Below are 17,471 nucleotides of genomic sequence, written 5' to 3' on the forward strand. Positions count from 1 at the left end.
AAAATGAATTCTAGTAAGATTCGATTTCTACCTTTCCGAGAATTCAGCATAATTTTATCACGACCCGTCATTTCCGAACCCGAATTCAAATCCAAATGCCTACCCAATTACCCATCCACCTTATTAATGACCCATTGACCTTTTCTATTTCCAAACCAAAGAAGAGTATTAAATGCAGTAGACCCACCCACCCACCAACCTTCCCCAAATAAAGATCCACCCACTATTCCCTCTCTCTCTCTCTCTCCTCCTCACAAACAAATGGAAATTCCTACCACCCCACTTCCCTCCCAATGTCCTACACCTCCATTGGCAGCGGCAGCCTTTCTGCTGTCAATTCCTCCACCACCACCGTTCCCGGCGCCGCATACGGTGCCATACCACCACCGGCCAACTACATCGCCCCAAGCTTCAACCACCTCGGCCTCGGCTATTCCATCGCCATCGCCCTCGCCTTCCTCGTCCTCCTCTCCACCCTCGTCCTCGCCTCCTACGTCTGCTGTCGCGCCATCCACCGCCGCCCTCGCCACCAAAACCAAAACCCTAACCCCAACAACTCCGACAACGGCATCGTCCTCCCCCGTATAATATTCGTTGCCGAGGACGACGACGACGGCACCGAAAACGCCGTCGTAGGGCTGGATCAAGCAGTCATCAATTCGTACCCTAGATTTCAATTTTCGAAGGACGGTGGTGGTAGAGGCAATGATTCGACGTGTTCGATCTGTTTGTGCGAGTACAAGGACGCCGAGATGATGAGGATGTTGCCGGATTGTCGGCATTACTTTCACTTGATTTGCATCGACGCGTGGTTGAAGCTGAACGCGTCGTGTCCGGTCTGCCGGAACTCTCCACTGCCGACGCCGCTGTCCACGCCGCTCTATGAGGTGGTGCCGCTGTCTCAATACTCGGATGGTCGGAGGAGGTGATGATTGGTTTGTGGTTTTGGGGTTTCATGAGATTGAATGTGTTTGGTTGCTTTGAAAAAGTAGTACTCCGTATAGTTTTGGATAGGAAATTTGTGGGAATTGAGAGTTTTGCTTATGAACGTTTAGCAAAAGCAATCTTAAATACAAGAATTGAGCTTTAGTCTTTTGACATGATTTGTTGTTACACATTTGCTAAATCTGAACTATGTATATTGCTGGATATTCATGCAATTTGTGAACAACATTTCTTAGTTAGGCTATGTGGAATATATTGGTTTCAATTTTTTTTTTGACAATTAATCAATAATTTAAATTTTTAAAGAAAGGCTGAATTCGAATTTCAAATATTTTATAATATGCTCATGAAAGTGGCTGATTATCGTGCTGTGGCGGAATTGTTTTCCTACAATTAAGTATTGACCCACCTCAATGGAAATTCGAAGAGTAGATTTGAAAATGATTGTCAAAATTATTCTACTCCAACCTCGTCTCATTCAATTAAAGAGTTTTAAATATAAGACACACAAATTTATTTATTATGTTCACTTTTTTTTTTTTTTTTTTCCATTATATTTTGAAGTTAACAAAATCTATAATTATAATTGGGAAAGCCACTAGGTTAATATATATATATATATATATATATATATATATATATATATATATATATATATATTACTTGGCTGTCATCCAATTGTGCTGATTTTAGTCAAAATTGAACGTGTCCAATGTAAATTTAATGGATTAGATAAATACTGTACATTTTGTTGTCCCCGTTCGACCAATTTATTTAACCAAATTATTTTAATTAATGGCTTAGATCGGGTCACGCAGGGACAAATATTGTAAGGATTGAACTAACTTAATACATATTGTTTGACAAAAAGAATTTATGGAGATTTTTGTGTGGAACATGAGCATGCGAGAGTTCGCCGAGAACACAGTGTAAAAAGAAGTGCCAGACATTATGGTATACGACTATACGTTTTTTGGCCGTGAAGTGACCAAATGAATTAGGCCAATGTAGAAGAAAATGAAAAACTTTTTAAAAGGACTTCAACAATGAAGGAATGAATGCATGGCAAAAAAATACAAAAACTTTTGAAGACTTGAGATTTTATTTGCTTATAATTTGAGTACGAAATAGAAAATTACACTACACTACTACAAAAGTTAAAATTAACGCATAAAAGGGAATTTCTATAAGCATACAAAAAGAAAATCAAAATTACACATTCAAAAATTGAATAGTTATTTTTGTCATAACTGTCTATAACTGCTATAGTTATTTTTTATTTTTGTCTTCATTGTTGTCTCAAGAAGGTGTCATTTGTCTCATCATAATTGAATATTGTAACGACTCATTAAAACTTGAACTTATTATCAATATACAACGTTTGTTAATAATCATTTCCTTCAAAAGTTTAAATTAATAAAGATGGTATACTTTTAATATTTAGGATTAGTTACAATGACACCATTTGAAGTTTTGACAAATATCATACTTTCGAAAATTATTATCTCTCACGTCGCAAACTTATAGTCCGTTTTTCACTCATAACTCAATGGTTACTTTTTAGTGACGTAAGACAACTTTTTGCATGTAAAATAATATTGTTAGCCTTTGACTTTGTGTTGAATAACAAAATAGTTGTTTGATGTATAGACTAACATTTTTACCCCCATTAGTCCAATGTATATAATTGAATATAAAATGTACTTATATATAAATTTTTATTTAAAAATATATGTTAAGAAATCGTATATCTCATTTTTAAAATATATTTGTAGTATTCAATTTCATGTCTTGTAAATGTGTTATTGTAAATTCAATATGGTAATAAATATGTATATTTATTTTTAAAATATATTTAATTTCAATGTTAAGAAAGAAAAAAGTTTTTAATAGCTGGAAGAAAAAAGTTGACATCATTAAAAACCACAAGAAGATTTTTTCCGATCATTAAAGTATTGAAGGCTCAAAGCCATACCCACCCAGTGTACGGAGAGGAGAGAGAGAAAAGCTAACGAGGGCAATATTGTCTTTTCAATTTGCCCATATATTGGATTAAAAAATAGGAGTAAATTTAGCATATTTTTAACGGTAAAAGTAACGGAAAAGTGATTTGGGGTCTGAGTAATATTTATTTTCGAAAAATATCTCTATGTGATATGTGTCCAAACCTTAGGAGGTGTCATTAAAATTAATCCTAAATTAAAAGACATTTAAAAAATGAGGTAAAAATGTTATTTCAAATCTATTTTGATGGTGTTAATGATGGAAAAGTTATTTAGGGTGTTAGTGATAGTAATATTCGAAAAATGTTTTACTGTGATATTTGGTCAAACTTGAAAGGGTCAGTGAAATTAAACCTAATATTTATATCCTTCAACACACTCATTCACATGACTTTTCAATTTTTTAATTAGGGTAACGGTGATGTTTGAATTCGAGATATTTGACTCTATACCCTATTAATAATTATATATTTTAAAAGTTTAAGTTGTTGGAAAAGGTATAAATTTAATATTTATATCCTTCAACAACATCAGTGTCACGTGAAGCTTAATTACCGTCCGTGCCTACAGAGAGTGAAAGTTCACTTAAAAATAAAAATTAGATGTGCAAAAGTTGAATGACAATAATTTATTACAAAACTGTCGATAATTGTTGTAGTTTTTTTTTTTTTTTTTTTTTTTTGTCTTAATTCTTGTCTCAATAAGACGTGATTTGCCCCATCATAATTAAATGTTGTAACGGTTTTATTATGATATGTCACGTGTCATTAAAATTCGAATGGCCTAATCACCATCTCTAAGTACAAAAAGTGAAAGTTAACACAAAAATGAAAATTTTATGTGCAAAAATTGAATGACAGTTATTTCCGCCAGTCCATAAGTGCTGTAGTTATATTTTGTCTTAATTACTATCTCAAAAAAAGGTCATTCGTCCCACCATTATTAAATGTTGTAACGATTTTATAATATGTCATGTATCATTAAAATTTGAATCTTTAATTTTTATTGTCAGGTCATTTCCAATACGTCATATTAGTGTCATATGGCGTAATTATAAGAAATAGTTTTAATGATCTTGAGATGACGTAAAAATACAAGCATTTGTTGATTCAATTCAAAAATTGTTATGAATTAAATTATAAAAAAATTTGAAGTAAAAAATGAATATTTGTGGACAATGTGGATATTATTTGAAAATGAGTAGTTAAGATACAAAACGAACTTTTAATTGATCTAGATTATTGTGTAGAGGAGAACATATGCCTTAATCCTATATAGTGTGACACATTGCATTGTAGTGCAATAGATACAATATATGAAAAAATTAATGTATAAGTTGTTGCATAAGTGATGAAAAATTATTTCATAAATGTTTTAAGTTATTGCATAAGCAATCTAATGGCATAGGACATGGTACACGATGAAGTTACACAAGACACGATGTAGGTTCTAAAGTCTGTCTTGGTGTAAACACATATAAGATCCGGGTCATTTATCGGTGTTAGGAATTGTGACTTACACTTTATATTAATATTAGTTTCTATTTTAGAAATAATTTATTAGTGTAATTTCTTGTAGAAACATGTTTTGGGCTCTTAGAAATTGTAATCATTGTGGTATGGGACACTATAAATAGGTACCTATGATGTTGTTGAAAAGTATGAGTGGAGATATATGTACTCTAAAAGGGTAGTCTCGCCAGGGGTGTGACAAAAGTGAATAGAGATTTTGTGAGACTTGTGTAAGATTTGTGAGTTAATGGATAGAGAGTATTAGGTTTAATAGAGTGAACGCTGAAAATGAGAGGGTGTCTCGTAGCAAAAGGGCGTCTTGCAGTATGCGGTACAAGGCTCAGGTATTCCTTCTCTGCCCGGGCAACCAATTACACAGGGAAAACTATTTATGATAGTGAGTATACTAAGTTGTTTCGGTATTGGTAATTCTCTACAGATTGTAATATCTAATCATCATTATAGTACAATCTCCTCATCAATGGATGTAACTTGTGTTTAGGTGAATCATGTAAATCATGTGTTGTGAAATATTTTATAGATGCTTAATTTATTGCATTGGTTGGATCTTCAATATGGTTTGCATGTTTTGTTATTGGCGCGTACAATTACAATATAGCCAAAATAAACCAGTCTATTTTTCTGGACCACTCCAAAACAGTGTTTTAGCCTAAATGAACCTCCGTTTGTTCGGACCAGTCCAACTGTGGCAGATTTATGTTTGGCGATACTTAAACAATCCCAATTAGCCCCTCACCCAATAAAAAATCCTCCATCATTCCACTTCCGATGCGCCCCAATAATCGAACCTACTTCGTTTTTGATAGGAGATAGGTACAAGACTCTAATTCCATTTTAGCTATTGATTAGAGTCCGGATTTTCAAAAGTAAAAAAAAAAAAAAAAAAAATACTTCGTGTCTTATAGGAGATAGGAACAAGACTTTAATTCCATTTTAGCTAGTGCTTAGAGTAGAAGCCTACATGTGGATTTGGTAAGTAGACTAGTGTAACTTGGTTGACTAAAAAGTTTAAACTATTATCTGGTGATAACACCCACACCGACCTATTTATACTACCCATTTCGTCCACACCCAACCAATTTATACTTATTTTATTTTTTATTCGAATCCGATGTAGGATAAGACTTCCCTTGTAACAATTTTTTCCACCCAAACTCGCAACACCCACACTCGACCCATTTATACCCATTTCGTCCACACCTAACCAATTTATACCCATTTCAATTTTTATTTGAATCCAATGTAAGACAAGAGTCCCCTTGTAATAATTTTTTCCACTCGAACTATCAACACACTCATTAAAGTTGGGCCACTCTACCTACTCAGGAGTGTTCACCCAGATGCTTTTGGGTCCAGCGCTTGGTGTGGCGACCCAAAAGCTTAAATTAATAAGTATTATAAACACTCAATCTATTTATACCTATTTCACTTTTCATTCAAATTCAATACAGGACGTTTGTAACATTCGTCTGAGATTTCCTTACTAAGTTGATCTTGCTTGGGAGGTGTGGCCATCTTGGCTGTTAGCATCGCTTGAGATAGATCTTTTTTCTGTTTCTCTTTGTTAGTGTTGTTTTTTTTTTTTTTTTTTAAACGCTTTCGGAAAAAGAAAAAAGAAAGAGTTGTAGTTGGAAGAATCCAAAGCCAGTTGTTAAGGTCTTTTCGAGTTCCAAAAAAAAAGAGTTGTAGTTGGAACTTGGGAGAATCCAAAGCCAGTTGTTAAGGTCTTTTCGAGTTCCGGTATTCCTAATTTCACGAGTTTATGAGAAAATGAACATCACAAAAGCAAACCTAATTTGAACTAACAATTCTCACACAAAAGCTAATTGTCTTTCTTATCCCTGAATGACTCTGAACTTTATTGACCTTGTATCAGTTGTGAACGATGGAACAAGTGATACCCAAACCTTATTTGAACTAACAATTCTTTTCTTGATGCAATAATGTCCTATCCCAAAAGAAGAATCTAATTTCTATAAAAATTCATTTGATCCGAACAGCCTCATTTAGCTTAATACCTACATGGCAATGCTAATTTCCAAGATTAAGACTCCCAATTGAAATAATTAACATGTTCTACGTTGAACTAACATTAGTTTGTGCTTTCAAACACCCAAGGGCGGATTCAGGAATTGTCCGTGGGGTGGGCTAAAATTAAACATAAATTTAATAACACAATTTCTTAAGCAAATTTTTTTATAACATAATCTAGATAAATATTTAAATTCAAATATTACAAAATATCTATTTAAGTTGTGCTCGACAAGTCTTTAAAGACTTGAATTCGTCAATAATAAACTCCAAGTAAAATTTTCAAACAAGGTCCCGTACGGTCATGCAATCAGCAAGAAATTCATCTCCCATCGTGCTATGTTTTAACACGTTTCATATTTGATTTTTTTATTTATTTTAAAGATTGAATTATTGTAATTTTTGTTTGTGATTTTATTTTATAAATCAATATGAAATTCTAACACTTACCCATCTATATTTGTTTTATTTAAATATGTAGTAAGTTAGTAACCTTTAATTTGTGAATTATTGAATTTATATGTTATCTTTTATACTAATACTCCTTGTCTACTAAAGATCAAAATCATCAAATTTTCTTAATTTATAATGCCATAGATTTTTTTGTTTGTTTGTTGAATACTTTTTAGATAAACACAGGAGCTCTGTTTATTTTTCATGATGATTTGAAAATGTTGAAATTATGAATTTATTCTATATATATAATTTCAGAACGGCCTCTACAACAATTTTATCTCAAAATATGTTTTATTTCATATCCTAATACTCATCATTAATAGGGCTTGTTAGGTTTAGGCCTTTATTTTAGTATTGTGGTTTAGTTGAGTTGGGCTTATTTGGGTGGGCATAATAAATTTTTTTATTTTGGGCTGGGCTAAAAATACCCATAGTAATTAAAAAAAAAAAAAATTTTGGGTGGGCTGGAGCCCAGCCCAGCCTTATGCTGGATCCGCCAGTGCAAACACTTCCTTAGAAGTTATCAAAATTCTATTTCTCTATGTATACAGAGTCCTCATCTCTCTCTTACCGGTGGGCAAGGGAATTTATCCATACTTTGTATGTGGACAGTTAAATTTAATCTAACGTTCATATTCCAAACCGACTAATTTTCTTACCTTTTACTAGAAAATCAATATTTGCTGATTTTAATTTCTAAATTTAAGATTATCAATAGCACACATTCTAATAATTAAGGCAATTACTAAAAAGGAAGAATAAAAAATAGAAAATAGTCGACTCTCTTCCGGTCTCTTTTGCTTATTAGTCTCTCTCTTGAACAAAGAAACATTCTTGGGTCTGATCCAGTTCCAGATTTTTTTTAAATAAAAATCAATACCAACCAAATAATAATAATAATATATTTGGCATAAGCTTGAACCCTTTCAGGACGGCGGCGGTACCGGACCAGGTGCATGTCCCTCCTTGGATTTGTTCTTTCCCTTATTTTATTTATATATATTTTTGGAAATGTGTAAAAATATCCCCCTCAAATTTCTCCTTCTCTTATATATTATACATGTTTTCTTAAATTTTTTTATTAAATTGTTTCATTATATTATATATATATGTAATTTATTAATTTACCTTATCCCAAAAATATCAATCTCTTTATATATATTTACCTGCGCGCGTATATTCTCCATAAACACCCGTATATTCTCCATAAACACCCATTTATGTGTATACACATTATTACGTAAATATGTATTTAGTTTACAATGTGCTCCCTGAAACAATTTTCTGACTCCGTCCCTGAACCATTTGTAGCAGTGTCAAGGTTTTTCAGGAAAATTGTTTTCTTTTTCTTCTTTAGGTAATTGCCTTAATTATTAGAATGTGCCGTATTACTAATTTTTTTTTTTTCATTTTTTTTTTTTTTTTGCCGGTGCATTTTTAATGTACATTTTAAAAAACAAATCTATAAACTATATGAAAAAAATAAATAGAAAGAAGATTAGTTAAAAGCCCATTAATAAAGTTTTCATCCTTTAGTGTGTATATATATATATATATATATATATATATATATTCTTTAGTCTCTCTCTTTAAATCATAACAAATAATTTATATAATCATATATGTATTCTTTGAAAAAAATATAGAAACCTTTGAAAGAAAAATAATACCAGTATATATAATAAAATTTAGTGTTATCTTTCAATTTTGCAACAATGTATAGTAAGATAATAGAGCATTGTCCAATGATATTAGAGCCTTTTCCAAAGAAACAATAGTATTTATCAACAAATATACTATAATGTTGTCTTTTATAATATAATAGTATATGGTCTTTTTTGCATGTGCACACACTAAAATTCAAATAAATATATTTCTCGAGTATAAGTAAATTTACCGACAAATATACTGCAATGTTGCATTTTGAAATATCGAATTGATACATTGAAATTTAAATTGGAGAAAATTTTATTTTAAGTTTAAACAAAATTTCTTTCTATTTCAATTTTAAGCCATTTCGATATTTCCAAATTGGCTTAACTTGATTTTGAGGAGTGGCATTTGGCACAAATTTTCTTGTTGATATTTTCGACACTTGTATTAAAAAATATAAAATAAAGGATCTTTTTTTATCCTTCCCCAAGTGAACCATTTAAAACCTGGTGATCAAAATAGAATATATACCATTTTGTCACAAGCTGGAGTTTTCAGTCCGTGGCGTGACAAAGTGATATTAAAATTATTCCTTGGCTGAAAATAGGAAGCATGCACAACTCGTGTGTGAGTCAGTAAACAAAGATGCTGAGTCCCCGCTGCTTGGGATAGAAGTACCTAACATTTATATGTGTGCTTAAAATTTTATTTAATCTGGTTGGTTTATTTATTAGCTAGTACAAATATGATGGATTGGTGTTAATAAACAATTTTGGGATAATTATGAATCATATTTTATAAGACTGAATAAGTCTGTGTCATTACATTATTGAAAATAGAGTCAGTTTGTTACTGTGATTTTCATCCTTGGAGCATTGCTTTTGTTAAAATCTCAAAAGTAGGACGTATCGCCATTCTTGAAGTTCAATGGAGATTAAGTAGAAGGAAGGACAATGGATTCTTTACTTCACACTAGAACCATATATAAAGCACCACAAGGGGGAAGTGGATGCCTTGGTAAAGGTGGTTCTGTTAACTAAAAGGAATTTTTTGTTAAATATATTGAAAATAGAGAACAGTTCCCCATGACTTTAAAATAATTATTATTTTTTTATAAATTTCATTGGAATGGAACCCTTGAAGTTTGAAATGCGAAGTGAGAGCCTTGCCATTATTTATCTCCATGTGTGTTTTGTCTTTTCTATTTCATATAATAATTTGAAATAATTTTATCTTTTATTTAATAGAATAAATTTGTTATCAGAAAGCATTTGTGTTTTTTTTTTTTTTTTGGTTGAAACCTAGTAGTATCTAATCTCTCTAATACTTTGTCGATAAACTTTTAAAAAAGCTTTGCAAAATTTGAAAAAACTGTTGAAATTTTAAGTAGTAAATTTTGTAAATTTACTTTATTTTAGTGACAAATTTGTCTATTAAATAGTAATTTTAAACCTATTATCCTATTGACCACACAAAGAAATGTATGCTTAAAATTTAACTTGTATTTAAGTAGTAAGAGAGTGTCGTTAAAGAAAATTTAATTCAATATTTTAATCAGCTTTCCTCTGGGCCAGCTCTGATTCCCAAAATTTTGAGATGTATGTTTAAAATTTAACTCGTATTTAAATATTAATAGAGTGCCGTTAAAGAAAATTTAGTTTAATATTTTAATCAACTTTCTTCCTGAGCTGCCCTGATTCTCAAAATTTTAGTAATATGTAGTGGTATTATTTTAATCAACTTGTGTTTAAAGATATAAAACAAATTATCTTTCTTTATCCTTCCCTTAAGTGAACCATCTAAGACCTGGTGTAATTCTTTTTTGTTAGACAAAAACATGAAAAATAGAGGTGAAGTGAGCCACAAAGATATTTATTTCAAACAAGCATCTAAAGAAAAACAAAATTTTAGTAATATATATTGGTATTATTTTTATTTTAAAGCTTTCTATATTTTGTTCAAGGAAACATTTAAAGAAAAACAAAATTTTAGTAATATATAAGGGTAAAGATTTCTATTTTTATTTTGGTAATTACCTTTTTATTGTTACAGTAGATAGTAATGATAAAATTAAATATAGAAACTAAAATTAGGCTGAGAGTGATTTTGTGTTAAAAAGAAATGATATAGGTGGATTTGAAAAATGACAGTTATATTTAATATAACGGTCCATATAAAAGTGTGGATTAATTTTCTTATACCGCAGGAAGCAAGAGATCAGAACTCAACACTTCTATTATTAAGTTTAAATTTTTAATGGCAAGACCAAAAATTTCATTAAATTTTTAAGAATCATAAATAATTTATTTCACAAATCATCTTCAATTTACATAAATAAGTAACTATGCTCCATTATGTTGATACGTCCTACTTTTGAGATTTTAACTAGAAGCTAGGACAATGGATTCTTTACTTCACACTAGAACCATATATAAAGCACCACAAGTGGAAGTCTCTAGCCTCTAATACTTTGTCGATAAACTTTTAAAAAAGCTTTGCAAAATTTGAAAAAACTGTTGAAATTTTAAGTAGTAAATTTTGTAAATTTACTTTATTTGAGTGACAAATTTGTCTATTAAATAGTAATTTTAAACCTATTATCTTATTGACCACACAAAGAAATGTATGCTTAAAATTTAACTCGTATTTAAGTAATAAAAGAGGACCGTTTAAGAAATTTTAATTCAATATTTTAATCAACTTTCCTTGGTGTGGGCTCTAGTTCCCAAAATTATGAGAGGTCACAAAGAAATGTATGCTTAAAATTTAACCCGTATTTAAATATGTTCCGATTTTCAAAATTTTGAGAGGCTAGGTGAACTTTTAAATATGAGGCCTTTATATATAATATTTCAACTTCACAACAGATTATAAGAGTGAGAAATTTTTATTAAAATGAACGATAAGCACCATAGGCCTTAGGCAAAAAATAAAAAGTGCCATCTTAATGATATATTAATATTAAATAATATTTATTTAAAATCATCCTACTTACTTTGTTAAATGCAAAATTAGATTATTGTATTTATATTTGGTTAAAATATACAAATATATGAAATATATATATATATGCACACACAAATTTATAATAACAAAAGTTAATGAAATCAAAATAATAATAATAATAATAATAAACAATAAAACCTTATTTAGAAAATCCCAATCCAATGCTCCTAATTTTTTTTCAATAGAATAAAAAAGGGTTCAAATTGAGAGTAACGAGTATTAAGTGTAGACGAAAGAGAACTATGAATTAGTAACGAGAGAGAAGTGAAACGACTTGTTGAGAGATTAGAGCAAGTATATGAGGAATAAGAAAAAAATAAATAAATAAAAGAAAAAAATTAGAAAAATTATATGGAAAGTTTCACTACTTTTCCAAATAAGTGTTAAATACATAACTTTGGGAAAAAAGAAAAATTTAGTATTGTTGTAAAAACTGCGAAATATAAATATTTGGGAAAAATATTAATATTCTATATGAGGAGGAGAGAGAATGGATAGATAGAGAAAAAAAAAAAAAAGTCATAATTTTTGAACATTTTTGTGTTGGATAGAGTTTAATTAAAAACGGTGAATGGGGTTATAAAATTTTTAGCCTAAAATAATTATAATATAACTTATATAAGAATATTTTAAATTTTGTGACTTTCCAAATTGAAGGCTAGGTCGCCTATGCCAAGGCCGTCTTGGCTTTCCTCCAATCCCAAATTTAAACCGTGCTCTCAAACTTAACATTAAACTATTTATAAAATGATCCTTAATTGCAAAATCTTTAATTTTCAACACCTGTTTAATTAGAGTACTATTATGGAACACGGACTTAACATGATACTACTCCTCCATTTTTTTTTATTAGTTATTTATTTATTTTGATCATTCAAACACCACCTATACTTTATAAAAATTCTCGCTTAAAATTTCACCCAAACCACAGGTTAGGTTTCCAAAGCAAAGGTCCGGACTCAAATGGTGCTTCACACACGTACACACTTACACGTATGACTGTACTGCTACTATATATCGGTGAGCTGCTCGTTTCTCGACAAACAAAACCCCATTATTCTCCACTGGTTGGGTACGAATTTTTACTTTCGCCGAAACGCTAGGGTTTCGTGTCGGTAGACATGGCCGGTCACGCTGATAATCCGGAATCCAAAAGTGAGTCGTTGATGGACAAGATCGCCGAGAAGTTTCACGGCGACGATTCGTCGTCGTCTTCTGATTCCGACAATGAGAAGAAGAAGCATACTGAGAAGAAGCCTGCTTCGCCTTCGTCCTCGTCTGTCAAGGACAAGATGTACCGCTTGTTCGGCAGAGAGAAACCGGTTCATCAGGTTTTCGGCGGAGGAAAACGTAAGAAAAAACACACACTCTTTATATATGTATAGATTGACACACATACATATATTATTCATACACATACCGACAGTGGTTTTGTTTCATTTACGATCTGGCTACTGCTTTATTCAGAGATGTCATTATTGTAGATGGATTAGGATTTTAGAATATTTAAGTGTCTTTAGATCTATGGAAATGCGAACAAACTGGATATATATATATATATGGAGAGTTCTTGTTTATTTTGACGGTTTGATTGTTGGTTTGTAGTTAGAGGAAGAGATAAGTGTTTTTAGAAGTTTGAAGTGTATTTAGATCTAATTATGTTACTCACGGTTATGTTAATCTGTTGGATTTGTTTTTGTGTTTCTGAAGCTTGTTATTCTTTGGTTACTGAATACAGTGGAAAGAGAAATGAAATTAAAATTAAGAGCTGTGGACATTTCGTTATTTAGCGCCCAACTTGAAAAATGGAAGGGTAGTGCCATTAGGTTCCGGTTTTTTTCTTCAGGGCTTCACATCTTATTATCTAGTGATAGAAATGCCTCCTGCAGTCCTGCTACATATTGGTGACTGAAACTCCAAGCAATGATTGCAGATACTTAGAACCCTAAGATGGATCATTTTCCTTCTGATGTGGCTCTCTTCTTGCTCATTGCACCCTTTTTTTTTGTACTGGCAATTGGCAATCTCGCACTTTGATTATAAGTTTCTCATATGTGCAGATGCATTGGAGAAGAACAAAAAAGGAAAATAATAAATAAAGTAAAGTAGAAAAATAAGGAGTGTGAAAGTTGAAATTAACGAGGCTTTGAGGAGGAAATTTTAAGGTCTAACTCATGGATTTTGGTGATGGTGAATGGATTTTCTGGATTTAGAGATTAAGCACATTGGTTTGTACATTCTTTGTGGGTTTGAGGTATACAGAATTTTATTTTATTTATTTTTAATTGTTGAGAATTTGAAGTTTTAATTATTAAAGTACTCCCTGAGGGGGGGAGGTGTCCTTGTTTTTCAAAACATGGATTAACCAAGTACTCCCTGAGTGAAGTTTCAAAGGTACGTGTCCTTGTCTTTTTGATTGTTGCCTTACCTTCACTGGAATCCTCAAGGATTGTGCTACTTCGCAAAGCCTTCTTGCGGGAGTCTCCCAAGATTGCGCAAGGCCACTGCTGCGTCCTCAGGATGCCATCACCTGAGCCCCTGGGGGAGCTCCAATTGTCTCACCAGATGATATCATATTCAATGTTAACAGCCTTCTATGCTCTAGTTTCCTTGGAACTATTGTGAAGTGAAAATTAATTTGAGAACAGTAGAATAATTTTTTGAAAGAATAAGATTCTGTTCCTTGTTTCCTTAATTATACTCGAGGCATTCTTGCCAATAACAAATACTCCAGGCATTTTTGTCAAATTAATCTTTTACTTATAGATTATATTCTACCATCCTATATTACGAGCATTAATCCTTTGGCAGCTGCTGATATATTCTTATGGAGGAACAAGAAGATATCTGCCAGTGTACTCGGAGGAGCCACTGCAATCTGGGTTTTTTTTGAATTGCTCGAATACCACCTGCTCTCTCTAGTTTGCCACATTTTAATTCTATCGCTTGCAGTCTTGTTCTTGTGGTCCAATGCTACAACATTCATTAACAAGTAGGTTTCTATTACTTTTCTAGTTCTATGCTTGGTAATTTACCGAATTCATAGGCTAACTAAATTCTTTACAGGTCTCCTCCGCATATTCCTGAACTTCATCTTCCAGAGGATCCATTCCTCCAGTTTGCGTCTGCCTTGAGGAATGAAATTAACCGAGCTTTTGTTGTGCTGCGTGACATTGCATCTGGAAGAGATTTGAAGAAGTTTCTATCTGTATGTCATTGTTATCTACTTTTTTTTTTTTTAATTTCTTTCTCCCCTTGCTAGTCATTGTTGCGTTGGTAGTCTGCAGAACGCTACATTGATTTCTGTTATGGGCTTTATAGTAATTAACTTAGTTGCGTCGTTGAGATTGGATGACTAAATTAGTATACTCTATCCTAACTGTTTTTAAACATGCTGGTTTTGGTATACAGCTTATACTTTGTGAACTGAAAAGATGTTATTACCTTTTTATCTACATGTTTCTGATTTTTTTTTTTTTTAAATTTGGCCAATTTCTAGTATTTTTTCCGGATGTTACAGCTAACATTGCAATTGTGAGGTATATTAGCATTTACATAATTTATGATTTGATTTACCAACTTCTAATAGATTGTGCTTTGGTGTTCAGGTTATTGCTGGTTTGTGGGTTCTGTCAATCATGGGGAATTGGTGCAACTTCTTGACGCTGTTTTATATAAGTAATGACAATAAATATTTGTTGGATTTTTTTTTCTCTCTCACATTGAATACGTAGATATATATATATATATTATACGCTTTGTACTATGTTTTGACGACCATAATTTTTAATGACACAGCTTTTGTATTGCTTCATACGGTACCTGTTTTGTATGAGAAGTACGAGGACCAAGTTGATCACTTTGCAGAGAAGGCAAAGATTGAATTTATGAAGCAGTATGCAGTATTTGATGCCAAGGTTTTGAGCAAGATTCCAAGAGGGCCATTAAAAGACAAGAAAAGGGCTTAAGAGAATCTGATGTTTCCCTTCTGGTGGACAATTGGGTGGCCGTGAGCTTTTGGGATGTGTTTTGTTCTTCTTATCTATGTTTTGCCAGAACCCTAGTTTTCAGTCTTGTTTCTGATGTTTCTGGTGGTTGGGTTCTCAATTTGGATGAATTTCTGCTTTCCTTGTCTTTAGTCTAGAAGTCATATATATGCATATATATATATATGTGCTTATATATCACAGTGAAAGCAGCGTTTGCCTGCATGTTAACTGTAGGTGATTCTGTAATAACATAACTATAGGTATCCTCACTGGTTGGCAATTGGATGGCTGTGATTTTTCAGGATTTCATTTGAGTTCATCTGTATTTGCCATTTTCGTCTTGTTTTTGATGTTTCTACTTTCTAGTGGTTGGGTTTTAAATTTGGATGAATATGGGTTTTTTTTTTATGTTCAGTCTAGCAGTTGTCACATACATTATATGGGTCTGTAGGTGATTACGTGATGACATAACGATGGTGTTATTTGGGACCCTAAAATGGTTGTTACTTCGTCAAATTGTTTGAATTATATTTTTGTTCAATCTTTTACTTGGTCCGCATGAATGCATTGCAGGGCTTGCATGCTGTTTTGAGGACTTGAGAGAGTGAGACTTCGAAGATATAATCTACAAATATGTGACATTGAAGGTCCGATGGATGGAGAGTCAAGGAGGACTGTTCGTTACATCTAGTTACATTTTGAGTAAGAAATAGTTTTCCTTGAGACTAATGTTGCTTTTAGTGTGCTGGAATGGAATGTAAGTGGGAATGGAATGAGGATGGAAATGGAATGGTCATTCTCATTATATTTATTTGGTTACAAATATGAAATGCGTTTGTAATGCAATTATAATAATTTTTAGTGTTTGGATCAATTTAAAATTTAGAATAAAATGAATTTCAAATTAAAATTTTCAAAATATCCCTTATTACAAATAAATTAAATTAACAGAATAACATTCTTTTATAATTTTTTTAAAAGGAATGGCGGCAGTGGTGGATGGCGGTGACGATGGTGGTAAAGGTGGAAAGCGGTAGTGGTGTAAGTGGTGGTGTTAGAAGGTGGCTATGGTGGCGGTGATGGTAGAAGGTAGAGGCGGTGGTAGTTGTGGTGGAAGGAGATAGCGGTGTAGGGTGGTGGTAGTGGAAGGTGGAGGTGGTGGAAGGCAGTGAAGGTGACAATGGAGGTGGTGGAAGGCAGTGGAGGTGACGGTGGTGGTGGTGGAAGGCAGTGGAGGTGGCGGCAACGGTAGTGGTTGTGGAAGGCAATGGTGGTGGGGGATGACGGTGGTAGTTGATGGTGGTGGTGGTGAAAGGTGCTTGTAGTGGTGAAAGGCGGTGGCGACGATGGTGGTGTCAATGCAGTGGTAGTGGTCGAATGTGGTGGCGGTGGCGGTGGCAGTGGCAGGGGCGATAATGAAAGTCGGTGGGTTGGTGGTGTCAAGCGAGGTGGTGATGGTGGTGGAGGTGGAGGTGGAAAGGCTGTGGAGGCTGCATCAGCATGGTGGTGGAAGGCGAAGGCGGTGGTGGTTGTGGCGGTAATGGTGACAAGGGTAGTGGCAATGGCAGTGGTGGTGGTCGAATGTGGTAGTGGTGGAAGGCGGTGGCATGATAATGGTGACAAGAGTGGTGGCAATGGCAATGGTGATGGTCGAATATGGTAATGGTGGGAAGTGGCATTGGTGGAAGTTCGTGGTGGAGGTGGTAGTGGTGGAAGGCAGTGGAGGCGACGATGGTGTGACGGTTGAAGGCGGCAACAATAGTGGCGGTGACAGTGATGGTGGTGGTTGTGGTGGGGGAAAACAGTGATGTTTGTGGCGATGGTGGTGGTGGTTTTTAGACTTCGAACATGAAAAT

The 17,471-nt window shown here is 33.0% G+C and overlaps 3 protein-coding genes across 3 annotated transcripts; all 3 read left to right on the forward strand.

The window, feature by feature from the left end:
• Window positions 1-205: 205 nt before the first annotated feature.
• Window positions 206-1,219, forward strand: LOC132276719 (RING-H2 finger protein ATL68). The gene has a single exon (XM_059778291.1). The coding sequence runs from the start codon at window positions 294-296 to the stop codon at window positions 927-929; it is 636 nt and encodes a 211-aa protein (XP_059634274.1). The 5' UTR covers window positions 206-293; the 3' UTR covers window positions 930-1,219.
• An 11,438-nt stretch (window positions 1,220-12,657) lies between these two features.
• LOC132276720 (reticulon-like protein B1) lies at window positions 12,658-15,922 on the forward strand. Its single transcript, XM_059778292.1, has 5 exons — window positions 12,658-12,976; window positions 14,438-14,618; window positions 14,693-14,834; window positions 15,235-15,304; window positions 15,425-15,922. Exons 1-5 carry the CDS (start codon window positions 12,748-12,750, stop codon window positions 15,592-15,594), a joined length of 792 nt encoding a protein of 263 aa, XP_059634275.1. The 5' UTR covers window positions 12,658-12,747; the 3' UTR covers window positions 15,595-15,922.
• A 676-nt stretch (window positions 15,923-16,598) lies between these two features.
• LOC132278329 (glycine-rich cell wall structural protein 1.0-like) lies at window positions 16,599-17,423 on the forward strand. The gene is made up of 3 exons (XM_059780122.1): window positions 16,599-16,638; window positions 16,941-17,152; window positions 17,289-17,423. The coding sequence occupies exons 1-3, from the start codon at window positions 16,599-16,601 to the stop codon at window positions 17,421-17,423; spliced, it is 387 nt and encodes a 128-aa protein (XP_059636105.1).
• Window positions 17,424-17,471: the final 48 nt, after the last annotated feature.

This window comes from Cornus florida, unplaced genomic scaffold (assembly GCF_030987335.1).
Source record: "Cornus florida cultivar Cherokee Brave unplaced genomic scaffold, ASM3098733v1 CherokeeBrave_3.0.0_Hap2_Chr10, whole genome shotgun sequence".
Classification (NCBI taxonomy): Eukaryota; Viridiplantae; Streptophyta; class Magnoliopsida; order Cornales; family Cornaceae; genus Cornus; species Cornus florida.

What these genes read in the sequence shown, in the direction of transcription:
- LOC132276719 (XM_059778291.1), top strand. Translation starts at nt 294, where the DNA reads ATGTCCTACACCTCCATTGGCAGCGGCAGCCTTTCTGCTGTCAATTCC.
- LOC132278329 (XM_059780122.1), top strand. Translation starts at nt 16,599, where the DNA reads ATGGCGGCAGTGGTGGATGGCGGTGACGATGGTGGTAAAG. An exon ending in CGGTGACGATGGTGGTAAAG is followed by an intron (nt 16,639 to 16,940) that starts GTGGAAAGCGGT and finishes AGGTGCTTGTAG; the next exon opens with TGGTGAAAGGCGGTGGCGAC. An exon ending in AGGCGGTGGTGGTTGTGGCG is followed by an intron (nt 17,153 to 17,288) that starts GTAATGGTGACA and finishes AATGGTGGGAAG; the next exon opens with TGGCATTGGTGGAAGTTCGT.
- LOC132276720 (XM_059778292.1), top strand. Translation starts at nt 12,748, where the DNA reads ATGGCCGGTCACGCTGATAATCCGGAATCCAAAAGTGAGTCGTTGATG. An exon ending in ATTTGAAGAAGTTTCTATCT is followed by an intron (nt 14,835 to 15,234) that starts GTATGTCATTGT and finishes TTTGGTGTTCAG; the next exon opens with GTTATTGCTGGTTTGTGGGT. An exon ending in CTTGACGCTGTTTTATATAA is followed by an intron (nt 15,305 to 15,424) that starts GTAATGACAATA and finishes TTAATGACACAG; the next exon opens with CTTTTGTATTGCTTCATACG.